This window comes from Pipistrellus kuhlii, unplaced genomic scaffold (genome assembly GCF_014108245.1).
Source record: "Pipistrellus kuhlii isolate mPipKuh1 unplaced genomic scaffold, mPipKuh1.p scaffold_m20_p_1, whole genome shotgun sequence".
Classification (NCBI taxonomy): Eukaryota; Metazoa; Chordata; class Mammalia; order Chiroptera; family Vespertilionidae; genus Pipistrellus; species Pipistrellus kuhlii.
This window is the reverse complement of record NW_023425404.1, coordinates 145,563,830-145,579,434: the sequence shown is the minus strand read 5'-3', so window position 1 is coordinate 145,579,434 and position 15,605 is coordinate 145,563,830. Positions and strand designations below refer to the sequence as shown.

General features: G+C 40.1%; 1 protein-coding gene across 2 annotated transcripts in view; it reads left to right on the top strand.

The window, feature by feature from the left end:
• Positions 1–15,109, top strand: part of HERC6 (HECT and RLD domain containing E3 ubiquitin protein ligase family member 6) — a 101,975-nt gene extending 86,866 nt beyond the window's left edge. For both annotated transcript variants that reach the window (XM_045570835.1, XM_045570832.1), the window contains exons 18-24: positions 2,255–2,398; positions 6,152–6,318; positions 8,723–8,789; positions 10,089–10,159; positions 11,688–11,871; positions 11,960–12,062; positions 14,617–15,109. In XM_045570835.1, the coding sequence (XP_045426791.1) occupies positions 2,255–2,398; positions 6,152–6,318; positions 8,723–8,789; positions 10,089–10,159; positions 11,688–11,871; positions 11,960–12,062; positions 14,617–14,840 (960 nt within the window). In that variant the 3' untranslated portion in view covers positions 14,841–15,109. The remainder of the gene's footprint in view (positions 1–2,254; positions 2,399–6,151; positions 6,319–8,722; positions 8,790–10,088; positions 10,160–11,687; positions 11,872–11,959; positions 12,063–14,616) is intronic.
• Positions 15,110–15,605: the final 496 nt, after the last annotated feature.

Here is a 15,605-nt window from a genome sequence, read left to right as displayed (position 1 = left end):
GTACCGTTAAAAAAGTTTCATTGAACATTTTTGCTAATGTGGGAGAGAAGCATTTATTTAATGTAGCAAAGGAAGAGCCTGCAATTGTAACTATAGTTATCAGCCTTATGATTTCCAGAATTCCAGAGAAAAGCAATGGGATGTTTAATTGAACATTGGAATTATAAATTAACTAGTTACCTATGGCTATAATGAACCATTCCAAAGCTTAGTGGCTTAAAATAACAATAATTTATTTTATCTGCAGTTCAGTTGAAGATCTCCTGAGTTGGGCTGAACTTATCTGGGTGGCTTTGCAGATTCTGTATGCACCTGTTGACATGTTTGGGAGTTGGCTAGGGATAGACTGATCTGGGCTAGGCCTGGCTGTGGAAGTTTGGCTCTGCTTACTGTTTTTTCATCTTCTTCCTGGGGCCAGCAAGATGTTCTTCTCACAACAGTGCCAGAGGTACAAAATAACAAGCCCAGTCACATAACAAACATTGCTTTAGTCAAAGCAAGTCATGGCTGAACGTACATCAAGAGCTGGTGAAATATACTCAGCCTCTTTAATGGGTGGAACTGCCAAGTCACATGCAAAAGACTTGGGTCAAAAAGGGGCGAAGCATTGCAATCCACAGGCAGCAGGGGGAACAGATACTTTTCCTCCATTTTGGCTCTGCTTTTACTTCCACTACGACTACGACATTGGTTCTAACTATCGCTTCACTTCATCCTTTGTGGGCACCTGGAGGAATTTTAGTATGTGGTACCTCAGATTATTAGCCTTATTGAGGCTATAAAATAATGACTAACTCTAGATTCTAGCTGGAGTTTGTTCAGAAAGGAGTAGATTTTCTTGATATCAGCCGTGAGGGAATGTGTTAGGTTCTCAGAGAAGAAGCCAGAACCTGGAGGATGAGACTCACACAGGAGAGGGATATTTCTCAGCATGGGACTCCAATGGGAAACAAAATATTTCATAAGCCAGACTTCCTAGTTGTATGTCTCCCTCTGTACCTGCTTCCCTTTACATCTTGATTATGCAGAAATCAATTGAAAATGATTCTGCTACAGGAGATGATAAAGAGGTAAGAAGGTAAGAGAGAGCTGATCAAAATATAGACCCTGAAGAAGGCAAGGCTGCCAAGGGCCATTATGAGTGTGTGCTGACCCCGGCAGAGGCAGACTTGCTAGAATAAATGAGCAGAAATGAGGAAATCAGAAGTAAGCTTAATTCGTTATTGGGATATCCAGATGAAATGGGAGGCAGGCCCTTGGAGATGACCGTCTAGGGCCAAGGAATCAGCTGATCAAAGTGGCAATAGATAAGATCTTCCAGGCAGCCAGGACCGGTTTGGCTCAATGGATAGAGCGTCAGCTTGGGAACTGAAGGGTCCCGGGTTCGATTCCGGTCAAGGGCATGTACCTTGGTTGCGGGCATATCCCCAGTGGGGGGTGTGCAAGAGGCAGCTGATCAATGACTCTCTCTCATTGATGTTTCTGGCTCTCTATCTCTCTCCCTTCCTCTCTGTATAAAATCAATAAAAAATATATTTAAAAAAAAAAAAAAAAAAGATCTTCCAGGCAAAAAGAGAACTCTTAGTCAAGCTTAGTGATGCTTGTACTAAAGAGATAAAAAGAAATTATCCGGGAAAGGAAGTAGAGAGGGAGTAGTTAGAGAGAAAAGTTGGGAGTGTACTTAGCCACCAAAAGTGGACTTTAGGAAAGAGCAACTGGTTCCTATTGATTTCCCACACAAGTCATACAGGCAGTTAGATCCCATGGTTCCTGGAAAGATGCCATGCCCAAGCTGCCTGGAAGGGCTTCTATCAAAAGTCCTAGTGAGGGGAGAGGTGGAAGAAATCAAATAGTTGTTGAGTGGAGTCAAAGCTGTAAAATCTGAATGATGCAATGAAGACAGAGAACAAGATAGAAGAATCAGGGGATTTAGTGGCCCAGAGGAATAAAGCACATGAAAATTGGGTTTAAGACACTGGTCAACATAACTGGTGAATGCTGAGTCTTGCTAGCATCCCCTTTACTTGGTTCCTGTGGCAGTGTAATGGCCCCATGCACTCGGTATACAACAATCTGACTATAAATAGGTTCATGGCAGCTGCTGCTCAGTAGCAAATGGAGGGAGAACAGATTGCGGTGGAGTGAGGGATGTGAGAGTCTGGGAATTCTGGTGACTGCAGGAGGTTTGAAACTTTTCTACAAAAGGTCAAGGCATTATATTTTAACTCTGGGAGTGTTCTCTCTCTTTCCTCAGATTGAATTTATTGACGAAATTTGTTCCGTGGGTGTTGGGGTAAAGTCCGAGTTCTTCCACTTCATATTTGAAAAGATGACCAAGACAGACTATGGAATGTTCATATATCCTGAAGAGGGTTCCTACATGTGGTTTCCTATCAGTGTGAGTCTTTTATTTATTTTCTTATTTTTTTTTCAGAACAGAAAAAGCATATACTATAACACGAGAACCATACATAATCATGTAAAATTAGGTCCTGGACAGTGGGACTGAGTTGGTTGGAGCATCGTCCTTGCACTGGAAGGTCATGAATTTGATTTCCAGTCAGGGGCCATACCTAGGTTGTGGGTGCCATCCAAGTTGAGGCATGGTCAGACATGCATGGGAGGCAACGAATCCAATCAATGTTACCTCTTTCACATTGATCCTCTCCTTCCCTGTCTCCCTCTCTAAAATCAAGTTTTAAAAGTGACACTATTTTAAGTAAATAAATAATGTAAAATTAAGTCATATAGAGCCTTGCTACTCTAAATATGGTCCACAGAGCAGCAGCTCCAGCAACACTTGTGAAAAGCAGAATCTCAGGCCTGCATAGTTTATAATATCCTGAGGTATTTATATGCACTTTATATTTTTATTTCTTTATTTTTATATATATATTATGGATTATTTTTTTTTTATAGAGAGGAAGAGAGAGGGATAGAGAGTTAAAAACATCGATTAGCTTCCTCTTGTACACCCCTTTCTGGGGATGTACCCACAACCAAGGTACATGCCCTTGACCGGAATCGAACCTGGGACCTTTCAGTCCACAGGCCGATGCTCTATCCACTGAGCCAAACCGGTTTCAGCATACTTTATACTTTTAAACAGCTTTAATGAAGTACACTTGAGATACAATAAACAGCACATAGATCTTCCCGTTTGATAAGTTTTGATATACATATATACCCATGAAACTCTCACCATCATCAAGATAATAAACATAGCCTGGCCAGCATGGCTCAGTGGTTGAGTATTGACCTGTGAACCAGGGGTTCACAGTTTGATTCCCAGTCAGGGCACATGCCCAGGTTGCAAATTCTATCCCCAGTGTGGGGCATGCAGGAAGCAGTAGATCAATGATTCTCTCTCATCATTGATGTTTCTATCGCTCTCTTCCTCTCCCTTCCCCTCTGAAATCAATAAAAATGTATTTTTAAAAAAGATAATGAACCTACGCATCATCCCCCAAAGTTTTCTTGTATCCCTTTCTAACCCTACTCCTCCCCTGCTACTATGCCTTCGGTGCCCCCTATTCCATGCCCAGGCAACAATTGTCACTATAGAGTACTTTGAATTTCCTAAAATTTTTCCTAAATGGAATAATACGTAGTCTTTGTGTCTGTCCTCTTTCACTCAGCATAATTGTGTTGAGACTCAAGCATGTTATTGAATGTAACCATTCCCTTTTATTGTTGAGTAGTATTCCATTGTATGGATATGCTACATGTTGCTCATCTAATCACTTCTGATGGATATTTGGGTGGTTTCCTAAATGTTGAGAGGCAGTAATCTAGAATGTTTCTGTAAGAAGAGAAATTATTAATATAACCCTAGAGATAATTGCTAACTCTAATAAGGTGGTTCATTTCTGCAATGATTATATTTTTACAAGGATCCTTAAAATGTAAACATTTCTTAAAATAACAAAAATATTTGTCTTCGTTTCTCTATTGGAAACATAGAGAAAAGAATCCTATGAAGAATCATGTTGAGCCCCAATTTATGCATCCACTTTCTGATAAATTTCCAAGTGTTCTTCCCACAGTACAAATTTGGGAGAGGGAAAAGGAAGAGAAAGATGAGTGGGTGTGGAAAAGTACTGAAAAGTGATCTGTATCTTTTTGAGAAAGAATGAACTTCTAAAAACGTAGAAATGGCTAATGTGTACAAATAGGATTTTTATGGGTCAAACAACAAGCATTTATTGACTATTTCTTGAGACTCCACATTGTATTAAATATTGTGAGTGATTCAAATTAGAATACAACACAGTCCCTTTCCTCTTCTTGTATTTGTAGATGGAGTGATAAGACTAAAACACCATGAACTTTAGCAATTGTTTCTAAATTTTGGACAGCTGACTTTATGTGTAATCGTGGTTGGGCAGGGGAGGGTAGGGAAGGATGCACAGATGTAGAATTGGAAGCCCAGAGTTGTAATCTCAAGTGATGGTGGGTGAGTCATTTGGCTTTTCTGAGTTTTCGATTTCCTCACCTATAAAATGGCTGTCATAATTTCTGCTCTGCCTGCTTTACAGGACTGTTGTGAGAATAAAGGAAGACAAGGCATATATACAAATGTGAAAGCGCCAGGAAAACTTTAGGGCACTGCTCAGATTTTAGGGATTCTTTATTAGAGAGAAAGGAATCAAGGGGAACTGAAGTAACTGGAGAAAGTGTAATGGAAAAATGGACATCTACGGTTGACGTTGAAAGACAGGGACAAAATAGATCCAAGAGATGCAAACAGGGGATGTGCTGTTGACCTTTGACCCACCTGGGGCTTGGGGGTGCTGATCCCTTTCTTCCACACACAATGGAAAGTCTGTGTTTAGCTTTTGACTCTCCAAACACAACTAATAGCATACTGCTGACCCCTTCCATCAACTCCGTGAGACAGATAGTTTGTCCCCATTTTACAGGGGGAAAAAGGTTCAAAGAGATTAAATAAACTACGAACATCCAACTAAACTGGAATATGGATTCAGGACTAGTCAAAGCCATTCCTCTCCTTTGTAATAATATATTTTTTATTGATTTCAGAGAGGAAGGGAGAGGAGAGAGAAACATCAATGATGAGAGAGAATCATTGATCGGTTGCCTCCTGCATGCCCCCTATTGGCAATCGAGCCCAAAACCCAGGCATGTGCCCTGAGCAGGAATCAAACTATGACCTTCTGGTTCATAGGCGGACACTCGACCACTGAACAAAACCGGCCAGGCCAAACCCCTTATACTGCTGGATAGAAAACAAACAAAAGTCTGATTCATGTATGGCTCACTGAAGAGACTAAATCAACAGGACCCAGGGGACACATTACAGACACAGGAAATAAAAACTGAACAGGTTAAAGGAGGCTACCTTTGGAGTATACTTGTATTGTTATTTTTAATTCATTTTCAAAAATCAAAGACAGTTTAACATTTATCCTCACCATTACTCTAAGAAGAAAAAAGGACAAGTAGATTGTGGCCAAGAGTCATGCACCTACTAACAACAAGGCTGTTGCTGGAATAGACATCTTAAAAGAATTAGCAGGTTAGTGATCTCTTGGTGGGGCTATAGTGAGAGTCTGGCCAGATGTGGCCAGTGCAGAGAGGAGAGTGAAGCCAAAATCATCACGACTCTCTCCTTCCTTCCACTCACCTTCCCTGACCCATATGCTTGTCCGTGTAAGGACACCTTGGTTGAGGGTTATATTGCCGAAGGTACACCACTCATCTGACCCACATCTGGCATGTCTGATGCCTGCTCAAATAAAAAAAGTTCATCCTTTCTTCCACAATGTCATTTTTCTACATGAATTTGAAGGCAAGTACGTAAAATTAAGTGTGGAAAATCTTAGTTTATGTTAGCTGAGCGTGTTTTTTAATATTCTAGATATGCTGTTACTAACAAAAAGTAAACTCATTTATTTAATATTGTGAACTCCTAATTTGTATTTAAACTTATGGAAGAACTTTGAACTGTAATACAGCCAGAGTAAAAACCTCAGATTTTTATTTTCTTAAAAACCCCTTTTGTTTCTAATTTGTGATTCTTAGAAAAGGGAACCAAAAACATTTTTTGCTAATCTAATTTCCCAGTGATTATTGATTATTTGTAATACATTATGGCTGTTATTGTTGTTGTTTTCTCCTTCCTTTCTAGCCTAACTGTAATAAGAAGAAATATTTCCTCTTTGGGATCCTGTGTGGACTCTCCCTGTACCATTCAAATGTTGCCGATATTCCTTTCCCACTGGCTCTGTTTAAGAAACTTCTGGACCAAAGACCATCATTGGAAGATTTAAAAGAACTCAGTCCCCGTTTGGGAAAGTAAGTAAATGTTTCTCCAGGACTCTATCTAGTAAGTCTTAGTTGTCTCAGCATAAATGATGTTCCACACAAAGACACAGACACACAAAAGGCCTTCAATTTCAATAAATGTATGCTGTTTAGATGAATTAGAATTTTAGCATGACGTATAATCAAGTAAATATTAAACACTGGAAAAAGGCCAAATGTTCCTCTAATTATTGACCAATACAATAAACAATGCCTGGTGTCTTCAGTTTATCCACATGGAAAGTTGCTTTAGACAGTACACAGTATTCCTTTTTCTTCTTCTTCTTCTTCTTCTTCTTCTTCTTCTTCTTCTTCTTCTTCTTTTATATATTTTATTGAGTTTTTAGAGAGAGGGATAGAGAGCTAGAAACATCGATGAGAGAGACACATAGATCAGCTGCCTCTTGCACAACCCCTACTGGGGATGTGCCCACAATCAAGGCACATGCCCTTGACCAGAATCCAACCTGGGACCTTTCGGACTGCAGGCCGACGCTCTATCCACTGAGCCAAACCGGTTTCAGCAGTACACAGTATTCTTAATGCGAAACAAGCGTACTATATTTATTTTGAATAAATTGTATTACCTTATTTAAAGAACTCGGCATGTCATCAACTTATTTTTAAGGGTTGAAAAATGCTTGCTCTAAGTTAAAAGGCAAACTATATTCTGTGAGGAAAATGCTGGCAACATATGATAGACAAAGGATTAGTATCTCTGATGTATAAATATGCAGAGCTGGGCAAAAGTAGGTTAAGTTACCAGCCATCATTATCTAAAATATAAATCATAAGTAAGGATACAAAATAATAACACTAAGACAATAATAAATAAACTCAGTGTTTCACATGCTCACAACTGTAAACCTACCTTTGCCAACCCTTGTATATGTGTTATCACACATATGTATATACTAGTATATGGTTAGTCAAAAAATGAAAATATGCCAGAACTGGTTTGGCTTGGTGGATAGAGCGTTGGCCTGCGGACTGAAGGGTCCCGGGTTCGATTCCGGTCAAGGGCATGTACTTTGGCTGCGGGCACATCCCTGGTGGGGGGATGTGCAGGAGGCAGCTGGTTGATGTTTCTGACTTTCTGTCCCTCTTCCTTCCTCTCTGTAAAAATTAATAAAATATATTTTTTTTAAAAATGAAAATATGCTCAACCTTACTAGTAATTGAGGAAATACAAATGAAAATGAAATGTCATTTTTCGCTTTATAGATTGACAACTATCAAAAGGTTTTTCATAAAATACAGAGTTGACAGACAGACTGAGGAAAGGGATTCTCCTCTCACGTACTGTTAGTGGAAGAACAAACTAGGTAGATTTATACTGTATGCCCTGTAGTGTCAATGTTGAATAGGGGTTGAGAAACCTCTGGCATTTTTGTCTGGATAATCCTTTGTTGGGGAAGGCTGTCCAGGGTATTGTAGGATGTTAAGCTGCATATGGGCTTACTATTTACTAGATGCCAGTGGCAACCCTCTAATTGCTTTTTTGTTTTGTTTTGTAACCCTCCTCTAATTATGACAACCAAAGATGTCTCCAGATTTTTCCAAATATCCAACGGGGGCGGGGGGAAGGGCGCAAAATCACCTTAGTCTAGAGCAGTGTTTTTCAACCTTTTTTGGGCAAAGGCACACTTGTTTCATGAAAAAAATCACGAGGCACACCACCATTAGAAAATGTCAAAAAATTTAACTCTGTGCCTATATTGACTATATATAAAGTAATTCTCTTGAATAGGAATCAAATAAACACAAAGAAAGTATTTTATAATTACTTTATTATGAAATATTAAGTAAACAAAATAGTGAAAAATTATAAAATTCTTGTCTGGTCTGCACCTACGGCACACCAGGCAACATCTCGCGGCACACTAGTGTGCCGCGGAACAGCGGTTGAAAAACCGCTGGTCTAGAGCAGTGGTCAGCAAACTGCGGCTTGGGAGCCACATGTGGTTCTTTGGCCCCTTGAGTGTGGCTCTTCCACAAAATATTATACCACGGCCTGTGCGAGTCTATTTTGAAAAAGCGGCATTAGAAGAAGTTGCTTAAAAAATATGTCTCTCAAAAGAAATTTCAATCGTCGTACTGTTGGAACTTGGCTCTGTTGACTAATGAGTGTGCCGACCACTGGCCTACAGGCAGGGGCTTTTTACTGTAACTTCTACCAAGACACAGCAGTGTCTGTGTAGGCAGTGGTTCAAGCAGTCAGACTGTAAATAGGGGTTAACTCTAAGAAGAGGGAGTGGGAAGGTGCAGGAGAGGAAATTCACATGGCATTTTATACATTTCTGTAGTGCCCCCAATTTTTCCATTGAACATTTATTAACTTTTGAAATGTTAATAAGACCAATAAATAAACATTTTAAATCAAAATTTTCATTAGGAGTTTGCAAGAAGTTCTAAATTATGAGGCTGATGACATTGGAGAAGCACTTTGCATGTATTTTTCTGTGAGTACTGTCAACCCGTGGTTATTGGCGCCAACTTGGTGCCAACAGGAATTCCCAGCTTGGTATGCAAAACAGCTCAACTGATAACAGCACAGCTGTGAAAACAGCATGGCTTTGAGGCAGCCCTGGGGCCAGGCCCCTCTCTGCTAATCAGCTCTGCTCTGTTCTCCTGTCCTCCTCACTGGTGTGCTCTGCTCTGGTCTGCTTTGGGCTGGGCTCTCTGCTTTGCTCTGCTCTGGCCTGCTCCATTCTGTGCAGTCTGCTTTTGTCTGTGCTGGTCTGCTCCGCTCCGCTCCAGTGAGACATCTTCGGTGTTCAGCTCGGTCTGGGAAGCATAGTCCTGTCTTCAGTGGAAAGGGAAAGTGCACTCCCCCAGCCAGAGAGGAGCTGGCTTATGTAGACAGAAATCCCCAGCCCTGGTCCCTGATCGATCCATCCTCATACAAATGAGGAGTCCATATGCTCACAGTTGGCTTGGTCCAAAAGGCACTGCCCTGGTTGGTCCGTGAAGATGTTGATGGGGATATTGTTGTGCAGCTCCAATTGGATGGAGAAAGCCTCAATCCTATTGGATAAAATAGGATTCCAGGAGCTCTTTTAGAAGGGCTGGCTCAGATGGCAGAAACATGGTGTAAGCAGGTAGTTCAGTGCAAGCTTCTCCCTTAAGTTCAGTTTGCATGACATGTCCCTGTGTAGAAACAGCTGCTAAGCTGGTGTGTGTGTGTGTGTGTGTGTGTGTGTGTGTGTGTGTTTGTGTGTGTTTAATTTAGTCACAAGGAGCCCTTCTTAGTAGGTATCTTCTTTCTCAGGGTTCACAGTATATTTTAGCTTTAGTCTTTTTAAAAAATAATTTTATTATAATATCTCAAATATGGGATTCCTTTTTTGAATGGTACTTTACTTCTGTACTGTAAGACTTTCTCCCTACCTGCTCCTCATTTTGTATCTATGTAAATAACTAAATGGACCAATGTATGCTTAAAAGCAATTTACAACATACATTAGGGTAGGTTTTTAAATTTTTTATGTATTTAAAAGGCTGAACTGCATAAATAATTGTTTAGCTCCCAGTTATTTAAATTGTGTTAGGGAGGACCACAGAGTGTCCCAAAAAATGTATACACACTTGGAATAATTATTCATTCCAATGGGGTAAATCTGAAAACAAAGAGACGTCAATTGAGCTATCAGCTGTTAAAATGTGTATTCATTTTTTGGATATCCTATAAATTGTCAATAATGGTAATATGGTTAATTATTAAGACTTTCTTTCATGTGTGCTACCTGAATATATTACAGCTACGATGGGACCAACATAATGTTGATTTAATTCCAAATGGGATCTCTATACCTGTGGACCAAACCAACAAGTAAGTTTTGAGACCTAGAATATATGCTTTGAGTAAACATAAAATGTTTATGTCACTTTACTTTATAAATGTATTTTAGCTTCTCAGATGATCATTTTAGTTCCTCATCTTTTAGAAAGATAAAACAGTTATAGGGTAAGAGAAGAGGAAAAAGGAATCAGAATTAAATATTTCCTTTGTAGCACTTTTCACTAGTTATTCATTTAATAGCCCTTACTATGTACTAGACCCTATTCTAGGTCCTGGAGCTATAGCAGTGAAAAAGACAGACAAAATATAGAGCTTAAATTCCAGTAGGACCGAAAGACAATTTAAGAATAAATTATTATGTATTAGAATGTCAGATGAGGATAAGTACTCTGAAGAAAATTAAATCCAATTAAGAGATTAGAGTTACAAGTTGGAGGTATGCTGGAGGCAGCTGGTACCAGCTTGTGAGACTGTTAAATTTTCAAAAAATGTTGAGAGTTTATTATTAAAGTGTTTGCAGCTTGAAATCAGCTATGGTGGGAATATTTACACCACAGAAATTGGCAAATGCTACCAATGAGCATTTCCTTTTTCTCTTTCCCTTCGGATAATTGATTTTTAAATATTTACCAGCATGCCAACGGTTACAGGGGAGGGCAGAGAGAGATTAATATAGATAGGATAGTCCAGGAAGGAGGCTCAAGGGGTGGGAGACTATCATGTTTCTTTTCTTTTCTTTTTTAAATATATTTTATTGATTGTTTTACAGAGAGGAAGGGAGAGGAATAGAGAGAAACATCGATCAGCTGCCTCCTGCACACTCCCTACTGGGTATGTGCTCACAACCAAAGTACATGCCCTTGACTGGAATCTAACCCAGGACCCTTGAGTCTTGCAGACTGATGCTCTATCCACTGAGCAAAACCAGTTAGGGCGAGACTATCATGTTTCTGGTGGAAATACCTCCAGTAGCAACCCTGCCATCAGGAAATTCTTCATGTAACAGAGAGGACATAAATAATTTTCACACAATGACATGTAAGTGTGGAGGGACAGAGGAACAGAGGACCAACCCTGAGAAAGACATACTCATATTGGTGAATGATAAAGGTTGTAGGAAAGGGGAAAGCACGGCATGCTATGGCCTAACTACAAGAGCGACCTTGAGGCCAGAGATTCAAGTGCAAGTGGGAAGAGGCTGGAGAGTAGGGTAACGGTCAGATTATGAAGGACTTTTTTATCCTGCTGTGGCGGTTGCGCTCAGCCTTTGAAAGTTTTTAAGCAGGAGAATGGAATGTTTTAGTGTTTTTAAAATATGATCCTGTCTGCAGCTAGAAAAATGGGAGAAAAACAAAGTCTTATTCCCTCTGCTAATATGCTCCAAGATTCCTTCTTCTAGCTGATCAGATGTTTTAATATCTTAGAGTAGTACTAAGTTGTGTGCTAAGCAGAAGGAATTTACTTTTCTTTAATAGAAATGGTAAAAAGGGCAAGAATCAAGAATATTTTGGGCACTGATGAAGTATGTTATTGGACTTTTTTGTTTGTTTCCTTCAAGGACCGATTATGTTTCTCAGTGTGTTGATTACATTTTCAACACTTCTGTAGAGGCCATTTATAAGGAATTTCAGAGAGGATTTTATAAAGTCTGTGACAAAAAGATACTTGGACTTTTCCACCCTGAAGAACTAAGGACAGCAATAATTGGAAATACTGATTATGACTGGAAACAATTTGAAAAGGTCGGTAATAACTAAGTGCCCCCAATTCTTCTGAAATATGTTTAAATGTTCCCCCCTAAAACCCATTTTCTCCTTCTTTTTCCTCAAGAATTCAATATATGAGCAAGAATACCATGAATCACATCCTACTATACAGATGTTTTGGAAAGCTTTCCACAGATTAACTTTGGATGAAAAGAAAAAATTCCTCTGTAAGTATTACAGTAACAGAAGGATATATGTGTGTGTGTGTGTGTGTGTGTGTATGTGTGTGTGTGTGTGTATCTTTAAAAAAGATAAATATCTTATTTGTGGTGGATCAAGTGTGTTAATAGCAACACAAGGGTTATAACCCAAGTTCCTTCTGGACCAATGGTTTTTCTCTTACCTAAGCCTGTTCCCCATTAAAAAAAATTATAATAAAGATATCACTATTTTACTCCTGTCTCTACACTGACTCTAATCCCGAATCCAATTTTAGTTTGCATCCACTTTCCTCATTCTAGTTGGCTCCTAATCAAGCCTTTTTATCTTACCTTCAGTCAATAATCTAAGTCCTATGGAATTAGGGCAATGTAAACTGCCTCTAATATTTATTTTAGAAATAATAATAATAGCAATGACCAGTGATGATGGTAACAGCATTTATTATATGCTTACTCTATGCCAGCCATTGTACTGATCACATTGTATCTATTAACACCCTTTGTCCCAATAGCAACCTAATGAGGAGGTACTTATTTTTTCCATCTGAGGAAAAAGAGGGTTGGAGCATTCGTACCTTCCAATGTTCAGATACCTGGTTAGTGTCAGAACCAGAATTTGAACACTGCCAGCTGATCCAAAACCCAGGCTATTGACCACTAGGCTCTGTGGCCTTGGGCTATACAAACGTTTCCTAGTGGGAACCGTAAGGTTTCCCTACAACCACAATAACATTCTCTCACCTCCTTATCCCGTTTTTCAGCTCCTCTTTCTTCTTGCTATTTCTGTTGCCACTGAGAAAGCTGGAGGACAATTACAACTTCTCCACAAATCCAACCTACTTCTCCACAAACCCAACTACCTTTCCAGTATGCTCTCTTAATGGGGAACATGTACTTCAGCCCAGTGGTTCCTTTACCTATACATTCAGGTCTGTACATTCAGTGAGTTCATGTACATCTTCCTATTTCGGGCATTTTTCCTAGGGTTCCTCCCCATCCCACTCAACTCTTCTCCTTGAGAATTAACTAGCTAGATGTGACCTCTGGAGTCTCCCCAGTTACCCCAGCCTGGCCCTTACCTCCCTGCCCTGATTTAGGGCTTTCATCAGGCTCTTCACCTCATACTTCTTGGCTGTGCTAAAATAAACCTCCATGTACCTTGCTATTATCTTTTCATGTGCTGTTGGCCCTTGAACAACCTGGGGGTTAGGGACACTGATCCCAGCCCACACACACAATGGAAAGTCTCTGTATATCTTTCAACTCCCCCCCAAACTTAGCTACTAATAGCCTACTATTGACCAGAAGCCTTACTGATAACATAAACAATCGACTAACACGTACTTTCTATTACATACACACACACACACACACACACACACACACACACACTTCAAACCCATGCTGTTCAAGTGTCAACTATATGTAATTTCCCCCAACTAGACTATGAACTCACTGAGGACAAAGACCAAATGTCATGATTTTTCTATGCTTCACATAGTCTCAGGTAGTTCTCTCCACACAAGAGTATTCAGTAAACATTTACTGAATCAAGTGACTAATTTCTTCGCTTTCATTTTAAACTAGAGGCCCGGTGTATGACACTCAGGGGATGTCTGACTGCTGGTTTAGGGACAGAGCCTACGGGATCAGGCCTAAACCAGCAGTCAGACATCCCTCTCACAATCCGGGACAGCTGGCTCTAAGTGCTCGCATGCCTGCCTGCCTGTTAACCCCTAACTACCTCTGCCTATCAGCCTGATCACCCCCTAACTGCTCCCCTGCTGGCCTGATCATCCCTAATTGCCCTACCCTGACAGCCTGATCGCCCCTAACTGCCTCTGCCTCGGCCCCTGCCCTTGTGGCTTTGTCCAGAAGGATGTACAATCTAATTAGCATATTACCTTTTTATTAGTATAGATTAGCGGCCTGGTTCACAAAATTCGTGCACTGGAGGGGGGTGGTCCCTCAGCCCAGCCTGCCTCCTCTCACAGTCAGGGAGCCCCCAGGGGATGCTTAGACTCACTCCTCACAGTTTGGCCTCCCTCTGCAGGAGGCAACTGGGCCAATCAGGGGTAGACAACGCCCCCATCACCCTGCTGCTGCTGCCACTGCCAGCTGCAGTGGCTACAAGGCCTGAGCCCTGGGCCTCGCAGCTGCCAGACCTCATGACTGCCTGAAACCCAGGCCTTGAAGCCACTGGGGTTCACAGCTGCTGTGAATCCCAGGCCTTGCAGCTGTTATGGCTTTGTCTGGATGGATGTCCACCCTAATTAGCATATTACCCTTTTATTAGTATAGATTTTGCTCTTTCTAAGGAATATCTTTTTTTTAATATATTTTTTATTTCAGAGAGGAAGTGAGAGGGAGAGATAAAAATATCAATGATGAAAGAGAATTATCAATCAGCTGCCTCCTGCACACCCACACTGGGGATCAAACCAGGCATGTGTCTAAACAGGAATTTAACCATGACATCCTGGTTCATAGGTCAATGTTCAATCACTGAGCCACGCCAGCTGGGCACTAAGGAATATCTTAACCAAAGATTCTTTTCCAGTTTTTCTTACAGGAAATGATAGGCAGACTGCAAGAGGATTACGAGAAATGAGGATCAAATTTTGCTGTTCTGAAACGTTGAGTGAAAGCGATTACCCAAGACCATTCGTATGTCATAGTATCCTGGACCTCCCTAAATATTCTACTATGGAAAGACTGGAGGAAGCACTTCATGTAGCCATCAACAACAACAGCGGATTTGTCTCACCTGCAGACAACCAGTGATAATGACCCTGGGAGGCTCAGCGAGGCCTCAGATTCCCAGGTTCACATTCCTCAGATTCCAATTGAAGTGAGAACTCTTCGATTCAGATGTTCTTCTTTAGTTCTACTTGGTACAAAGAGTTGATGATTTTAATTAGAATTCATAAATGTTGAGTAAGCGAAAAGTGATGAATTAAGATAGTATTTTTAATGAATCAACATTTCCTGCTCCATAAAACTTGCTATCCTAATATTTTCCTTTTAGTGAATGACTTCCTGAACAATTACCATTTAAAAATAAGCTGAATATTAAAACCTAACAGCTGATGTTTAAAATACTGTGCTTCTAATAAACACTGCCTGCAAGTCTGAAAGTCTGAAAAAATAAACAAAAATATAAACTGATTTAACTTCATGTTGAGACATGTAGGTGTGTATCTTATATTATTAAATGACTCCATAGTTTTTGTTTTAGCCAACTGCTGAATAATTTACTTGAAAAATCTAAATGTGAAGGGATTTGTTCATTCATTAAATAAATACTTACGTTCGGTACCATGTTCCACGATCATTCCACATGGACAAGGGAACGGAGAACCTATTCAAAAAAGTAGTTGATGAGAATTTCCCAAACTTCTGGGAAAAAAACACAAATCCTCAAAGCCAAGAAGCAAACAGAATACCTGGCTACCTCAATCCAAAGAAGCCTTCTCCAAGACACATTTTATTAAAACTGTCAAAAATGAATGACAAAGAAAGAATTCCCAAGGCAGCCAAGGAAAAAAA